This window comes from Physella acuta, unplaced genomic scaffold, assembly GCF_028476545.2.
Source record: "Physella acuta isolate Inbredline_101_S28 unplaced genomic scaffold, ASM2847654v3 ptg001142l, whole genome shotgun sequence".
NCBI classification, from domain to species: Eukaryota; Metazoa; Mollusca; class Gastropoda; family Physidae; genus Physella; species Physella acuta.
The window spans coordinates 53384-71408 of record NW_026732659.1 but is presented as its reverse complement, the minus strand read 5'-3'; the positions used below and the strand labels follow the sequence as shown (position 1 = coordinate 71408).

Below are 18025 nucleotides of genomic sequence, written 5' to 3'. Positions count from 1 at the left end.
TAACACCCTGGTTCTCCAGGTTGGGGGTTGAAACATAAGGCTAGCAACCTTATCTCGTAAAAAAATATACCGCTACAGAAACTACAAGTACACAAATCCAACACCGACTTGGTCAAGGGGGATCCTTTCTAGAAGAGCCCATGATGCCTATTAGTGAAAGCCTAACGGAAGCTAGTTTGCTGACAAATCTCCTAACGCCCAAGACCAAAACCAGATTAATGACCTGGAACATCAGAACCCTATATGAAAGCAGCAGATCAGCCCAGGTCGCCAAAGAAATGAGGAGGTATAAATTAAAAGTCCTAGGATTAAGTGAGACACTGTGGAACGGCAGTGGCCAAACTAGGTTGGTCTTGGGAGAGACTGTCATCTACTCAGGTCATGCAAGGTGCAGCCATAATGATGTCTCCAGAAGCAACAAATGCTTTGATTGCATGGGAGCCAGTCTCACCACGACTCATAGCAGCTCGTTTCAATGCCAAGGGAAGGAAAACAACTTTAATCCAGTGCTATGCACCCACAAATGCTGCAACAGATGAAGAGAAAGAGGACTTCTACAGCGCCCTGCAGGCTCAAATCCACAAATCACCAAAAAGAGATAAAAAGATAGCAATGGGAGACATGAATGCCAAAGTTAGAACAGAAAATAAAGAACCGGAGCTCACAATGGGGAAAAATGGAATAGGCACAATAAATGAAAACGGGGAACTCTTTGCTGATTTCTGCGCATTTAATGATCTAATTATAGGGGGGACAATTTTCTCTCATAAAGATATACATAAAACCACCTGGACGTCACCCGATGGCAAAACAAAAAACCATATTGATCACATCACAGTTTCCAGAAAGTGGAGAAGAAGTTTAATGGATGTTAGGGCGAAACAAGGTGCAGATGCAGCCTCAGACCACCAACTCGTGGTTGCAATACTAAAATTAAAACTAAAATCCTACAGGGATCGAGCTGATAAACCGCACTTTAAATTCAATGCAACATTTCTTAGGTGTCCAAAAATAAAGGAAGACTTTAACTGCGCAGTAAAAAATAGGTATGAAGCACTCTCCAGCCTGGCAGAGGATACAGTAGAGCAAAAATGGCTAGGAATACAGGAACTATGGAAGTCAACATGCACTGACATATTGGGGAGAAGAAAAAATGAACAAAAAGAATGGATCACAACAGAGACATGGGCCAAAATTGAAGATAGAAAAGAGATAAAGCAGAAGATTAACAAATGTAAGGATGAAAAAGAGAAAATAAACCTCAGAACACATTATTTATTATTGTGAAGTAAATCGCATGGTCAGGAAAAGTGCAAAAGAAGACAAAAGACATTTCATTCAGGAGATGATAGAGGAGGCAGAAACTGTGGCACGACAAGGAAAAATAAAGAGGCTCTATGAAGTAACCAGGACACTATCAGGTAAGAACATTAATCCCAACAAACCAGTAAAGGATAAAGTAGGAAATATCTTAACAAGTGACACAGAACAGAGAGACAGATGGGTACAGCACTTCGAAGACATTTTAAACCATCCTCTCTCATCAAACATCCCGGATATACCACCTGCAAATCACCTACTAGATGTGTGTACAGATCCACCCACAAAGTTAGAATCAATAAGAGCAATAAAAAACATGAAAAATGGCAAAGCAGCTGGCCCAGACGGCATCCCACCAGAGGCACTCAAAGCAGACCCAGCCATATCAGCAGACATACTACATCCTCTACTTAAGCAGATTTGGGAAGAAGAGATAATCCCATCTGACTGGAAACTGGGATACCTGATTAAACTGCCAAAGAAGGGAGACCTGACACAATGCAACAACTGGAGAGGGATAATGCTTCTTTCAGTTCCAAGTAAGGTGCTGACAAGAATCATCCTAGAGAGACTTAGAGATGCCTTGGACAAAAAGCTGAGTCAAGAACAGGCTGGTTTTCGTCAGGACAGGTCATGTACTGACCACACTGCCACGCTGCGCATCATTATCGAACAGTCCCTTGAGTGGCAATCCCCCTTATACATGACCTGTCGACTTCGAAAAGGCGTTTGACAGTGTGAATAGAGATGCTATCTGGAAATTAATGAGCCACTATGGAATACCCAAAAAATTTATATCTATCACACAGAAACTATATGAAGACTCCACCAGTCAGGTAATACACAAGGGAAAGCTAACAACACCATTCACTGTGACGACGGGAGTAAGACAGGGATGTATGCTATCGCCAATGATATTCTTGATGGTAATCGACTGGATCATGCTGAGGGCCACAAAAAACGACACAGGAATTCAGTGGAGTTTCACAAAAAGGTTGGAGGATCTTGATTTTGCCGATGACATCTGCCTACTATCTCATAAGCATCAACACATGCAAGCCAAACTAAATCGGCTGTCTGAAGAAGCCTCCAAAATTGGACTAAAAATCAATAAAAACAAAACAGAGGTCATCAGAATCAATAACAGCCAGGACCTGCCGATACAGCTAAATGGAGAAGATTTCCGAGAAACAAACACATTCACAATTCTGGGAAGCGTGATCAATAAGGACGGGGGAGCAGACGAGGACATAAAATGCCGTATTAACAAGGCTAGATGTGCCTTCAACTCGCTGCGCCCGATGTGGAGGTCCACGGCCCTGTCACTCCGGAGCAAAATTGGGATTTTCAACACAAATGTTAAGGCAGTGCTACTCTATGGCTCGGAGACCTGGAGGGTTACGAAGACAAATACTGATAGGCTACAGGCGTTCGTAAACAAATGCCTACGACATATACTCAAAATAAGATGGCCAGACAAAATATCAAACAAAGACCTGTGGCAAATTTTAAGGCAACAGCCAATAGAGAAAGATATTAAGGCCCGAAAATGGGGATGGATCGGACACACGTTAAGAAAAGAAATAGAAAACATCGCAAAACATGCATTGGACTGGAATACCCAGGGGAAAAGGAGGGTGGGCCGGCCAAAGAAAACATGGAAGAGAACGGTTGAGGAAGAGGCAAAAACAGCTGGGCTCTCATGGGCACAGATTAGAGGAGCAGCCCAAAACCGAGTCCGCTGGAGATGTGTGGTTGCGGCCCTTTGCTCCCCAGGGGCCATAAAGGAGTGATGATGATGATGAAGCTTCATCTTTAATTCAATTAAGTTTTAAAACCGTGTTTAACTTCATTATGCTTTTGTTGTTTCTATATATTCTGATTAAGTGGGATGGGAGAAGTATGTCAATCTGCTTAAAAATACAATTACAGATATGCCTACCCCAGGCAAGTTGACAGAATTTTAACTTAACACTATTTATGATATTCTGTTTATAACACACACAACTGTACACACATTTATATAACCATACCTCAAACCTGGTAAATCAAATGCATTAGCCAAATTTGTGAGGTCAAAATTTAATTCCTGAAATGAAATCATAATAAATTTATTTATTTACATATCTTGAATAAGTTTAGTAACATTTCGTGTGTTTTTAAAAAAACACATTAAAACAATTTTGGTTATATTTGGTAGGCCTATAGAAATAATTTGCACAATTAAAAAAATATGGTACTGGATTTTTCAAGAAGAACACAAGCACTCCTCCAACAAGTGGCATTTTATTTATTAAAGGTTTCATCACAACCCTTAAAGTTCCATGGATCTGGGGAAAAAAGCATATTTTTATACTGAATATTAATTACATTGTGAGAAATAGACAAGTTGATAACTTATCACCTAAATAGCAATATTTTTTTTTATATCTACACATGAATTAATCCCTTATTTAAATTATGTCTTCTATGAAGTTACTAATTTATATATTAAACTATTTATACAAGCAGGGTCCTGCACTGGCCTTTGCGTAAACCTATCTGTCAAGGACCCTCACTTTTGTGTTTATTGAGCAGCATATATACGGCTTTGCCCGTGCATAGGGAATATATTACATTTCCAATTAAATGTCTATATGCAAATATGGATGTTGAAGAAAACATTTAAAACCCTAAAACAAACTCTAAGCCTAACTTTAACTACAACCAACCATCAACATAAACAATGTAAAAGCAAACATAAATGCTAGCAAACATAAATATAAACGTGTGCATAAACACAAACTTAAATGCAGACATAAACGCAAACAATAACGCATATGGAAACAAATACAAATCAAAACATAAATGCAAACATAAACATATATGCAAACATAACATAAATATAAACATTAATGCAAACACAAGCATAAACACAAACATAAATACAAGCTTCAACACAAACATAAGCATAAAAGCAAACACAAACAAAAACATAAACCCAAGCATAAACTCAAATGTAGACATAAACATAAGTACAAGAATAATCATTAACGCAAACATAAACTCAAAAATATACACACAACACAAATCAACAGGAAACATCAACATAGAAAAAAAATTATTTGACGTGTTTTAAGCATCAGTGTGACTGATGCAATTTGTTATCAATACTAATGGTGTATTATTAGATGCTTAATCTCAATTTCTGATTGCATCATCTAAATTTAGATGCTATTTGCATCATTCGCAAAGTGACGGAACTGTAGGGAAGGATTTCCTCGCGTTACAATTTTATTTTTAGAAGTGTGACTTTTATTTTTAGATTTGAGCCACCCTCCGAAACTCAATTTTTTACTGAAATATTTTTGTTCGCAGCCAAATTGCCAGGCGGACACGCCTGATTCAATTTAGTGAGTGACTGTTACGCCACATCTGATCCATTGTCTATCGCACTGTTTAGAACTTATGCATACCAATACTTACGATTTATAAACTCAATACTATTTCTAGTATAACCACAAAATACTCTTTTCATTTGAGTCTTCCCTCTTTGATGACCATAACATTTAATACTTGTGTCTGTGTGACAGCATGGATCAGGTGGAGGGGAGATGGGGGTTAACACACGACTGCTGTCCCAAAAGTATCAAGTTCGAAATACCAGACCCAAGTACATTTGTTGTACTTAATTCAGCAGCAACATATACATATTATGTTAGGGAAAGCAAAAGCGGTAGAGCATGGATCTTATCACACTACATATCAAACACCAAGGACACATAAATAGATAAACTTTACTACCCCTGCCCTATGAACCGGCAGGTCAGAAATAACATAACCACTTAACCAAAATTGCTTTCCAGTCAGGCAAATCAAAACTGATTCTTTTGTTATTCAATATTTGCAATTTAAAAAATAAATCTGAAAAACTACTAAAAATCCCCAATCATCAAAGATTTTTTTAAACGCTCAACTAATTGATTTAAAACAAAATTAGTAAATATTCATTTAGACACACTGAAATGTTGCATGCCAATTAAAAACTACTACATTTCAGGAAGAAAATATGGGTAACTTTTTTGTGTGTGCTATGTTTAGAAAATATTAGAAAAATAGAAATTACTAAGCGTCAGTTCATTGTGCCTCAAATTAGTATAATACACCAATGAATTGTTACCGCCCTTACAAAAACGCAGAGTGAAGCATTCTATTGTCTTTATTAAGGGCTAAGCAAAGGCGTAGTCTGAGGAAGTATTTTTTACCATTGGGATTGGTCTACGACCTCAAAAAGCAGAATGGGCAGTCGTCATTTTTTTAAAGGTATAGACTTATATAAAGAGGGAATAACTTTTTATCCCTTGGTGACCAACAGTTTTCCCATATGACCGAGTGAATTACCAAGGTCCATGCAAAAAAAAAAAAAAAAAAAAAAAAAAAAAAAAAAAAAAACAAGAACCCAAGTACTCTAAAAAAAATTTTTTTAAATGTACCAGTTTTAAATACATTTACAATGCTTATAGAAGGAAACACAGCGTCTGCTCAGTTAAAATGAAAATGATTTTTATCACGGTTTTCACCAAAAGGAGACAGTTTGAATTATCCCTTTTCTTCTTGACTGTTTTTTTTTTTAACTCTGGGGATTGGTCACTGACCTCTCAGATCGGTATAAGGGGTTGTCAATTACTTTTATTGATAATTTCTGTTCTGATCACCCATTGCTGGTGCCTTCCAAATTTAAAGCACCTGTGGCACTGGCTAGTGCCTTAACCTATAGTTGACAACTTTGCATTATAATATATATATATATATATATATATATATATATATATATATATATATATATATATATATATATATATAAAACTACTATAGGATGTTACTATCATTGAGTTAAAACATATTAGTAGTTGATGTATTTACTGTGAGATCTTTTATTCCAGCATTGATACCTTTGACACTGACTGCAATGTTGGAGTCACTGCTGTAGCTGTTAAAAACAAATTATAATAAAAATATGTTATTTAGCTTGTACATAATGTCTATTTAATGTAGCTATATTTTAGTATCCTGAAAAATAACTATCTAGTTAGCAAGAATTTTATCATCAGTAATTTACTTTAAAAAATTACATTTAAAGTAATTCTTTTTTTAAAATTATCAGAAATTCCTTTAAAATTATTTTATTTTTAAAATTAAAGACTGCTAGCTAGCTACATTCTCTTATATAAAAAAAGATATACAACTGAGGTGCCATGTAGAAATTTTAAAAAAAAAAGTATTGATAAGAAGCTTTCTTTACATTTTCTTAAAATATTTAATAACAATCCAGTATTTAAATAAATATGAAAAGCAAGGATTGCTTCTTAAATTTTAATAAAGGTATTCTATACATAACAGAGTGACCCACACTTTTCTTTTTAGTTATTTAAATAGTGGTTTATTATAAATTTTAAGAAAACCATTTATTTTCTAATTTTAAATTATATAAGAGGTTGTTATTAAAAAAGTTTTCATGACTTTTTTTTAAAACTAAAATTTTTGCATGACTCAGACATGCCTACCCCTGTCAGCCAAAAGTAGGAACAGTTATGCCTAAAAAGAGGTATTTGAAGCCAAAAAGAGGAACATACGCGCGGACGCAACTTTACTAAGTCAAAAATAAAAATAATTAATTCAAAATTACTCTAATGACATTAGTAGGCTTCTAGTCCTATATAACTAGTCTCTAGGATACATTTAAATACTGCTAAATGTCAGCTTACATTTTAAAAAATAAATTAACCAGTAAACCCCCCCCCCCCCCCGAATAAAAATCATAGCTTTGACATAACATTATTGATTATTTGCTATGTTCTAGGCTATATGAATAACAAATGCTGAAGGCTTCATCATATCTAATATATAATATAAGTTGCGAGCAAAGACCCTTGATCTACCTAGTAAAACTCTTAGTTACTTCTTACTAAGTTCTTCATAATAGTAGTTACTGGTTAAGTTAAACTTACAAGATAGATCAGTATTCACTATTTCAGTATCTACTAGTAGATCTAGGTACAATTCTAGATCTAGTAGTAGTAGATATACTACTAACTAGATCTAGATCTAGTATTAGATGATACTGGTAAATATTGTAAGTAAATTAGGAAACAGAAATGTGTGCCAAAGGGAGATAATCGCTTTTTCCTGAATTTTTTTTTCAATTTACTTGATTACCTTTCTTTATTAATTGTTTTTTTCAAAAAAATCGGAATCAACTGAGTCAATTTCGGAATCACGGAACAAATTACATTTTTAGGTGAAAAAGCGGGACGGTAGGCATGTCTGCATGGCTAGAAAAATGACACACCAAACGAACAAAAATAAAGTGCATATAATAGAGTTATGAAATTAGTACTTTACATAGAAAACCTTAATTAATGGTTGACAAATTAATTAATCATCAAATTAAGACAAATTTGCTGTCACATTGGATAACCATGAGGTCTTGACCAAATTTGAAAGAAATTGGTCAGGTATAAAGTGGTCGAAATTCCACTCATTACAAAAACAAAAGCACGAGTCAAGTTAAATAAAAGCTTGTGAAATAACTATACTTATAAAACAAATAATAAACTATTGACTATGAAGTTTGTAAATGTAGACTTAAAATTCGTCCTAAGCAAACTACAAAGTAAATCTGCATTCATTAATAATACACTCATAAAATACCCACACAAAAACTACTAAAAGTCAAATTAAAGCTATGCTTTTAACCTATTGATCTTATGTTTTATCTTACCACTTCAATGACCTGACAAACTAGTGCTTCTATGAGTTGTTGGACATAAGAGAAGTTATAAATTTTATTTTCCTTTCTGTATAATCAACTGCTTGACCTGCCTAATTTTAATTGTTGCATAGATGATGCATAAAAAATTTTGTATGTAAGAAAACAAAGGCAAGTGCATCAATGGCAGATTATCATGGTACTAGTATAACATATATTAAGCAGTTTGGTTTATGAACAAGTGTCTACTGAGAAAAGAAGTTGTGTAATAGTACAAATTAAAATTTAATTGTCTGTTTTCCTGTTCATCAAATAACGTTTAGAGCATAAATATTTTCATTGAACAGCAAGCAAGTCAGATCTTTTGTCTGTTGTGATGTTATGGTCAATGTCCTTGAATGAACTCAAATGTTCAAGGGCAGTTCATCTTACATAAGGCAAAAACTATCAGAATATTTTCTGATTTCCCAGTTATTTTAGCTGCCATAAGTAGGAGGTTTTTAACAACCCATAACTTATATTAGTCTCACAAAAATATGTTTATCGTGCCCTTATAGGAGACTAGATACATGACCCAATATGCCAGAACAAACAATGTGCCTTGGGCAGACATTTAAAAATGAAAATGGGTGGTTTCCTCCCATGAGGTACAGCGAAGGTTAAAGGATGTTATTTCCCATACTTTTTAGTTTTTCTAATTCTGAGAACTTTAGAAACCAACAAAAAGAATTTAATAGAATTTTTTTTTTCAAATCTTCAATTTCTATTCTTATTATTGTGAAAACTTTAAGATAGGAGCTAAATTAACTATATTGGTATACATAAAAGTCAAACAGAAAAAGTGCTTTAATTTAAGGAATTCTCTAGAGTTATGTTCTTATAGATTATAGAACAACCAATGAGTTGTAGAACCATATTAGATGATAAAAATCAGACGCTTACAGTGCAACAAATTATAAACATACTTTAATTCCAGATCCATGTAAATTTCGTCTCTTCTTAACTGAGAATATACTTTCAATCCACCAATTCTGGGAGGCTAAAAGATATTTTTTTAAAATATAAAATAACATAAACAAAACTATTACTCAAATTAAAACATTGGTGGTGCTGGAAAGTGGCAGTACCAAGGTTTAGTGGGGAAGTAGAAGGATATCTGTCAAGGCGGGTGGAGTGGGAGGGTGGAGTGGGAAGATGGAGCTGGAAGTTGTGTGGTAGAAAATATTTTATATGAGTGTGATATTGCTATAACCTTTCCAATAAACTGTAATAACATAACATTTTCTCATAGAATAGGCTAGTTTTGAGTTAGATATTAGATTGTAATATGAAAAGAGGTTGCACAATATTAAAAAAGAATCAAGTAATCAAGATAAAAAGAAAATAGTTAAAAGTAAGAACTTACAATGTCGCCTAGATCAATCTTGCTGAATTTAAATGACTGCATGGCAGCTGGAAGACTAGCTCTAATAGATTGCTCAACATTTTCTCTCAAAATTTTCTCTACATATTCCCCAATATATGGCCACATCTGACTTAAAATCTGTTACAAAATAAACATACAAGTTTTTGATAATGTAATTTTTTTTTTATTTCTTGACTAGTCTGTTAAACAAAGATCTGTCTGCACAAAAATACCTACCCAACTCTACTCTCCTACTATCATTAACCATTACCAAACTCTCTGATTTAAATAAAATCATGTATACCCTCCACTATAAGTTACTTTTTATGTAATACTAGCCGTCCCGGCCAGGCCCTGCTCTGGCTTCTGTGAAAAACCTTTCTGTTAAAGACCATTACCTGTGTGTTTAGTAATCATCATAAACCAGGCATTGCCCACCCAAACCACAACCAACAAAAACCAAAACAACAAAACGCAAACATAACACTAACACAATTACAAATACAAACGAAAACAAAAACCTAACAACAAACCCAACCACAACCACAAACACCAATACAGACAAAAAAAATATTTAAAAATAAAGCAAACGAAAACAAAAACCTAACAACAAACCCAACCACAACCACAAACACCAATACAAACACAAAGAAAAAACAAACACAAATGCAAACGAAAACAAAAACCGAACAACAAACCCTACCACAACCACAAACACCAATAGAAACACAAAGAAAAAAACAAACGAAAAAGCAAACGAAAACAAAAAAAATCCAAACGCAAAACCAACCACAAACACAAACTCAAAGAAAAAACACAAACGAAAATGAAAAAAGAAACAACAAAAACGGACCAAATCAAAACGCAACCACTAACACAAAACCAACCTAAACACAAAGAAAACACGAACATAAACGCACAGTCTAGCCCGGGGCGCCAAATCGCACCATGCTGGGGCGTCGGCGGAATCGCCTGTTTCAGCTTAATAAACGACTATAGTACCCCAACTTATTCATAGTCTTTTGCACTCACTTAAACAAACGTAGGCGCCAAACCGAACACGGAAGGCCCGGGGCCCCAAATAGCATTCTGTCTGGGCGCCTGAGGACGCCCATATTCGATTTACTGAAAGACTATAGTAACCTTTCTTATCCATACTCTATAGCACTGTTTAAAGCGAAATTATGCACACTAGCGCTCACAGGATAGCCCAGGGCGCCAAATTGAACCCTGGTGGGGCGCCGGCAGATGCGCCTGTTTCAATTTAATGAACAATTATAATACTCCAAGCTTATCCGTAAAATACCTACAACATTTGCACTTGATCAATCCCCGCTAATTATGTAATTATTTTTTTACCAACACCAAAACAAAGTAATAAAAAGTTAACTCTTTTCCACTAATGCAATGTTTTATAAAGGGAAGTAATTGTGCTTTCCTAATTTATCAAAGGGAAGTAAGTGCTAAAGGACTAAATATAAATAATTTTCAGACATAATTATAATTTTTGTAAAAGATGATATTTTTAAAAAATTGTGTTTAATGAACATGCCGACAATTATTACTATCAGTTTGAGAAATGAAAATTATCTCCCAACACTTTCAGTATTAATTTTTTAACTCATAAATTTAGACCATAAGCGCTTTAATAATATAACACTTGAATCCATCGACGTCTCGTTTTTTTATTTTTTGTTATATTCCTTTGTAATCCAAGACAAACATTTTACAAACAAACATTTTACATACAGAATTGAGCTTTATATATCTATATATATAATTCTTTTCTGGGATCAGTTAGAAAACAAGCTGCAAGCGCGCCTTTGCAGTCCCCTCTCTTCCTCTCTATCAATATCACTACCACCCCCACCCCACCCCCACATGATCTGGTGAGCGGTGTTCACTCTGAATGTTTACAAATCGTAGAGCTGGGTTTGTTGACGGATATTTGGGGCAGATAATTTAGTTTGAAACGATTTTAAACTTACAGGAGGTAACTAAGAGAAGGCTGCATTCACGGGGGGGGGGGGGGGGGGGTTGGGGGGGGGGTTAGTGTTTTAAAGCAAATACTATATTTTCAGTGGCAGCATTGGTACTGTCGAATTCACAAATTATGAATGAATGAAAAGTAGAAAATAAAACAACTAAATAGCGGCGTATGATACGCAGCGGGTCGGCTCGTTAGATATAATAACTTACATTGATATAATTAAAATTAGCTGTCTTTTTGTTAAAAAAAAACACTAAAGTAGATCAAATCAATGGCCTAAGCTGAGACACCTTCATCTTATGACATTGTGGGAGAGATGAAGATTCTCTACTCCACAAGCTGAACAAGACTTAATAGAAATCAACCACGATACCGATATCTACAATCAACTCAAAATGTCTCCGATAAAAGCACTAACATAAAGCCAAGAGAAAATAAATTGAGTCAGTATACCATAGGTGACAGCTGCTATGAATCATACCATTCCCAGAAAAATGTGCAAAGGAAAAATGCAGAAACAGAAAAACCTGTGAAATTCAAACTAATTATACTAATCTTATCCATAGTCTATCGCACTGTTTTAAAAGAACATAGACACCATGGCTCTTACTTAATAATCGGAGCGCCAAATTGCACTCTGCCTGGGCACTGCCTATGCAAAATTGAAATTTTTTCTCCCACTGAAACCTCCCCAGATGAAGGGGGAATTAATTTTGCATGGGCGGCCCCCCAGCAGGATGCAATTTGGCGCCCTAATCTTTCCTGTGAGCGCTATGGTGACTACGTTCAGTCTAAACAGTGTGATAGACAACGGATAGGATGGGGCGTTACAAACGCTTACTAAATTGAATCAGAGCCATGAAATACGTTTTTTAAATAATCAGAAAAATTAACCAAGGTTATATTAACTGTGATGTTTCTTTTAGTCCGTAAAAAAATCCAAACAGTTTCGTCACTTTGCGAATGATTTAATTAGCATCTATTTTTAGACAATCCAATCAGAAATTGATATTGAGCATCTAATAATAGACCATTAGTAATGGTTGTGAATGGACTTTAGTGTATTGAATGAGTTTGAGAGTATGTGTGTGGTTGAACGGGTTTAGTAAAGATGTTGATGGTTTGAGAGTATGAGTGTAGTTGAATGTGTTCAAAAAAGGTGTTGATGGTTTGAGAGTATGTGTGTAGTTGTATTAATAAAAGATTCTGAATGCGTGATAAAGGATGTGACGTAGGAGAGTATGTTTTGGTTGTTAAGATGTAGAAGTCAGTCTTGTCTTGTTGTAGTTGTGTTAGGAAGTCTTCGTTGATTTAGTCATCGTGTAAAGTTGATGTAATAAAATTATAGAAACGAAGTAAGCCACCTTGTCTCATCTAAATTCAATCATCCTACCTCGTTCATCCACGTTCAGCATCGACCCTGTACAAGAGCTCACATTATAACAGTAACGCTAACATATTGCATCAGTATCACTGATGTTTAAAACATCTCAAATATTTTTTTACGCGTTAAAGAAAAAATCCTGTTAATTTGTGTCACTTTAGCGAATGACGCAATCTGCATCATTGTTAACAGGATGCTATTGGGCACGTTGGCGTCTGTTAGTTCTAAAGAGCCAGGGGCCGCTAGCACCACCTATGCGGTAGTGTGATGGGGGGGGGGGGTCACCTAAGTGTGTTCTACCTCATTATTTCTGTGAGTGATTAATGTACACTCAAGGTTTTCATTCGGTAGTGTAGGTAAACCAGTGTCCCAATATTTATGATCCAAGCGCAGGCATTGTTTACATTTAAATAACTCACTTTCAGACAAGGTCAGGAGTCTAAGAATAAAGGATTGATAACACATGGATGAAACCCTTCTTCTATCCCTGCGGCAACGCGGGGCGTACGGGAACGCTAGTATTTATATAAAAAGCTATGTATGTGTGTGTGTGTCTGTTTTTTACGCATTACTACAACTCTCATCACATCGCCGAGAAACTTTGGGAAGTTGTTGAGAATATTCCTGGGGAGGGTCCCACGCAAAAAAAAATTTCTAATTCGCAGGGTCGGCACCCTGGCAGGGTGCGATTTGTTTTTCTCTATATACGGCATATAAAAATAAAAGTCAATTGCTATTTCACACCGTTCATCCGATCGGCATCAAACATTGGTGAGTTCATTAGAACAATCATTTTTAAATTCACAAGGAGGATGCGATTCTTCTCTATATAATATAAAAAAAAAATTTTATTGGATAAGGTTCGACACCGTTTATCAGAGTGCCATAAAACTTAATACTCCAGAGATGGTTTCTGGGGGAGGGGGGATTTAATTTCGCACATAGGCCCCCCCCCCTGCCCCCCCCCCCCCCTGCAGTATGTGATTTGGCGCCCTGGTCATTCCCGTGAGCGCTGTGGCGACTAAACCGACTAAACAGTGTGATAGACAATGGATAAGATGGGGCGTTACAGTTGCTCACTAAATTGAATCAGGCATGTCCACCGGCGCCATGGTAGGGTGCAATTTAGCTGCGAACAAAAATTCAGTTTTGGTCCCCAAAGGCTCACATGGGCCGATGAGGACCCTGTAATAAATTTTTTTTAAATAATCACATAAATTAACTATGTCAAAGATTTTTTTGTACGTGTTAAAGTAAACATCCTGTTGATTTGTGTAACTTTAGCGAATGGCGTAACCTGCATCATTATTTCAGGATGCTATGTGGCGCTCTGGGTTATCATGTGAGCACTATGGCGCCTATGTTAGTTTTAAGAAACCAGAGGCTGTACGCTGCGCCTCTGCAGTAGTGTGACCGGGGGGCTCCTGAGAGTACCCCTCTACGTCCCTGGCACATGGGCGGTCACCAAAGTGTGTTCTACGTCATTATTTCTGTGAGTGATTAATGTACACTCAAGGTTTTCATGCGGTAGTATAGGTAAACATGTGTCCCGATATTTTTTATCATATTTATGATCAAAGCGCAGGAATTGTTTACATTTAAATAACTCACTTTTAGAAAACAAGGTCACGCTTCTAAGAATATAGGATTGGCAACGCATGGATGAAACCCTTATTATATATTTCGTCAGACTTTCTTCTATTTCCACGGCAACGCGCGGGGACGAGTACGCTAGTAATACATAAAAGACAAAATCTGACTAAATATATTAGGAGGGTTTCATTAATGCTTTATCAATTCTATAGTCTTAGACTCTACAAATATTGCAGATTTTTCTGAATTCTTAAAAATATATACACATGTAAATATGAGCTTGATTTTAGTAGTATATAGTAGTTTTGTCACCATCATTTCTTTTGAAGCTGTTTGTTCTAAGTTTGAGAATGTAGACAGATGAGTGCTGCATGGTGCTTGTAGTGCAATGGACAAGTAATATTAAATACCACTTATGGGACAATCCATAGAGGCTAAAGCATGCAGGTGCCGAAATAAAACACCTATTGCATTAAATGCTTTTGTAAATCACTATGTGCGCAGAATTGCAGCTACAGCCATTCCAGACCATCCAATGAGGAGGTTTGGTGACATCACCAGTGTCCAAAAAAAACCAAGATATTTGATTTTGAACAGTTAAGAGGAAGGTCATATTGTGTATTGAATACATGTAGGAGAAGAACTGTTTTCTCTTGCCTAAAATTATTAGTGTACTGCCCTTTAAGCAATCCATCAGGGCAGCTTAAGCAAAAAGCTGAATAAAAACGATCATTTCATTATCATGCTGATATTAGATCTATAATTTCTAATTTATTTTCTGTCCTACATCATTGATTAAAACATTACAGTGCTAAACACAAAATATTGGTAACTTAAAAGGGTTTTTAACTAAATGTGCAGCATTTTTGAAAGGGTATCAGCATAATCTAAACATGTGAGAGAGTTAAATAAAATCAATTGTAATTTTAAAAAAGCTTTAATGTTACCTTATTTATCCATTCCGCTCTTTCAACGTCTGGAAAATTTACCTAGAGTACAAACGAAAACATATAAAACAAAAAATTGCTTAAAGATTCAAATACTTTTCAATTATTCAAAAATTTGTATAGGCCATAAATAGGCAAGTTCTTTTTTCCAGATTTTTAATTTGTCCAGTTTTTAGTTTCTCGTATACACAGTAGGCCTATAGAGGAAGTATTGTAATCATGCAAAAATTCGAGATTTGTGAGTAGGAAAAACAGTTTCGCAATTTTGTCCATATGTCTGTGTGTTTGTATATGTATGTGTGTCTGTGACGATAACTTGAGTATCGTTACAGCTAGGTCGATGAAATTTAATATATACAAGTATTATATCAAATTTGTAGTTTTGTATCAACTTTTCAGCATTTTCCGGTAACCTGAAGTGGAGCTTATTCTATTTTCAATTTTTCAAAAGCCTGTAACCTGAGTATTGTTTCAGATAGATAAATGAAATTTCACATGTAAGGAAAAGATCTAATTCTCTGCCTTCTGTCAAATATTGAGCAATTTCCGTTGACCGGAAGTAGTAATGTATGCTATTTACGATTTCTCAAAAAACCGCATGTGAATTTATAGAGTACTAATATATTCTGCACTATTATACACACATTGTTTTTTTTTTTGTTTGGCATTCACTAGGTGCGCAATACTTTTTTCTACGAGTTTAAGTTATTAAAAATGGATTAAAAATCATGTCTATATCCCGAGATGCCATCCCCTAGTGTTATATAAGAATTTTTGAGTAAGTAAGGGGAGATCACTCCCCGTTTATTACAATGGTGCGCTGTGTTCAAAACTGTCGTTAGAATGTGCGCAACAGTCACTAAATAAAGTATGGCTTTATCCTTCTCAAATAAAAATTGGGCTGAAGTAGATAAAAAGTAAATTAATATTTTTGTTATCTAAAATGCTGCTATATTTATGAATCTGGTTTTACTTTCTATTTTCTAATTCATGGGTCTCCATTTTATCTGGCCAGCGACGATCTTTTTGTCCACTGAATAAATGTTTCTTGGAGGTGGCTGAGGAGCTTTGCACAGAAAATTCAAAACTATTTGAAAATGAAGCTTTGTGTGCAAATACAATTACTCGCTGTGTTGCAGACATTGGTGAAAACATAGTGACTCTAATAGCGAAAAATTCAAGGAAGTTCAGCCATTTTTCAATTGCAATGATGAGTCACTGGGCAGCTGTTCCACCTCTCAACTTTGTGTGTTCATTAGAGGTGTGGATGAAGACCTGAACATAACAAAAGAGCTGGCTTCCCTACATATAATGTATGACACTGTTACCAGAGAGGATATCTAACCATAAATAGTTCAGAGACAAACACAAAATCGCAAGATCTACCATATTTCACATCAGTAAGATTGCTAATTTTGCGAGAAAATTCTGAGCAGAGTATCTAAGAAAAGAAATAGGTGACTTCCTGATATAAAGGCAAATCACAGCCATTATTGTCTGATGAAGAGTGGGTATAGAAATTAGCCTCTGCTGCAGACATAACTAGTCATTTAAATTTTCTGAACCTAAAACAGCAACAGAGTGAAATCTAGTTTCTGATCTTTACACCCACATAAAGGCCTTTAAATACAAACTTGTCATGCTTTTGGAACAAGTACTGGCTAACAACTTGACACACTTTCAGCAGTGTAAGGTCTTTACGGCTGAAACAACAACTGAGTTCTCCACGTCATTTACATAAGAGATCATTTAAGACCTCCAGCTGCAGTTTCAGTAGCGGTTTTCTGACTTGGATTCATAGGAAGAAGAAGTGAGACTATTTCAAAGCCCATTTGAAGCAAATGTGGCTAGTTGCAAAGATGAACTGCAGCTGGAGGTCATTGAATTGCAAGAAAATGACTTCCTTAGAGACACGTTCAAAGAAGGACAAATGGGTTTTCATACGTTTTTGCACAAGGAAGACTTTCCTAACTTTTGCATCAAAGTATCTTTCAAATTTTCGAACAAATGTGTGAACAAACATTTCCAAGAATAAAATACGTGAAGAACAATTTGAGAGCAAATGTGGACCTCGGGTGCGGGGGTGTGGACACTTGAAATTTTTATATATTTCCAAATCTATATATATATAATTCTCTTCTGGGAGACGTTAGAAAACAAGCTGCAAGCGCGCCTTGCAGTCCCCTATCTTCCTCTCTATCACTAACACCCCCACCCCCACATGGTCAGGTGAACGGTGGTTCACTCTAAATGTTTACAATCATAGAGCCGGGTTTAATGACGGCTATTAGGGGCAGATAATTTAGTTTGAAACGATTTTAAAGTTAGAGGAGGTAACTATGAGGAGGCTGCTTTCATGGGGGGGAGGGGGGGGTATAGGGTAGGGGTTGGGGGTAAGGGGGGGGGGGTATAGGGTAGGGGTTGGGGGAAAGGGGGGGGGTAGTGTTTTAAAGCAAATATTTTCAGTGGCAGCATTGGTTACTGTCGAATTCACAAATTATGAATTACTGAAAAGTAGAAAATAAAACAACTAAATACGCCACGGGTTGTCTCGTAAATTATATTTCATTGGGGGGGGGGAAGGGGGGTAGACGTTCTTCAGGGGGGGGGGGGGCACGACCCTGAAGAGATGCCTTTA

General features: G+C 35.8%; 1 protein-coding gene across 6 annotated transcripts in view; it reads right to left on the bottom strand.

Annotated features, from left to right (window-relative positions):
* Nucleotides 1-18025, bottom strand: part of LOC131956263 (extended synaptotagmin-1) — a 51334-nt gene that overhangs the window by 30283 nt on the left and 3026 nt on the right. For all 6 annotated transcript variants that reach the window (XM_059320697.1, XM_059320695.1, XM_059320696.1 and 3 more), the window contains exons 2-7: nt 15388-15429; nt 9474-9611; nt 9034-9107; nt 6223-6289; nt 3561-3650; nt 3354-3409 (exon numbers count right to left, since the gene is read on the bottom strand). In XM_059320697.1, coding sequence (XP_059176680.1) covers nt 3354-3409; nt 3561-3650; nt 6223-6289; nt 9034-9107; nt 9474-9611; nt 15388-15429 — 467 coding nt within the window. The remainder of the gene's footprint in view (nt 1-3353; nt 3410-3560; nt 3651-6222; nt 6290-9033; nt 9108-9473; nt 9612-15387; nt 15430-18025) is intronic.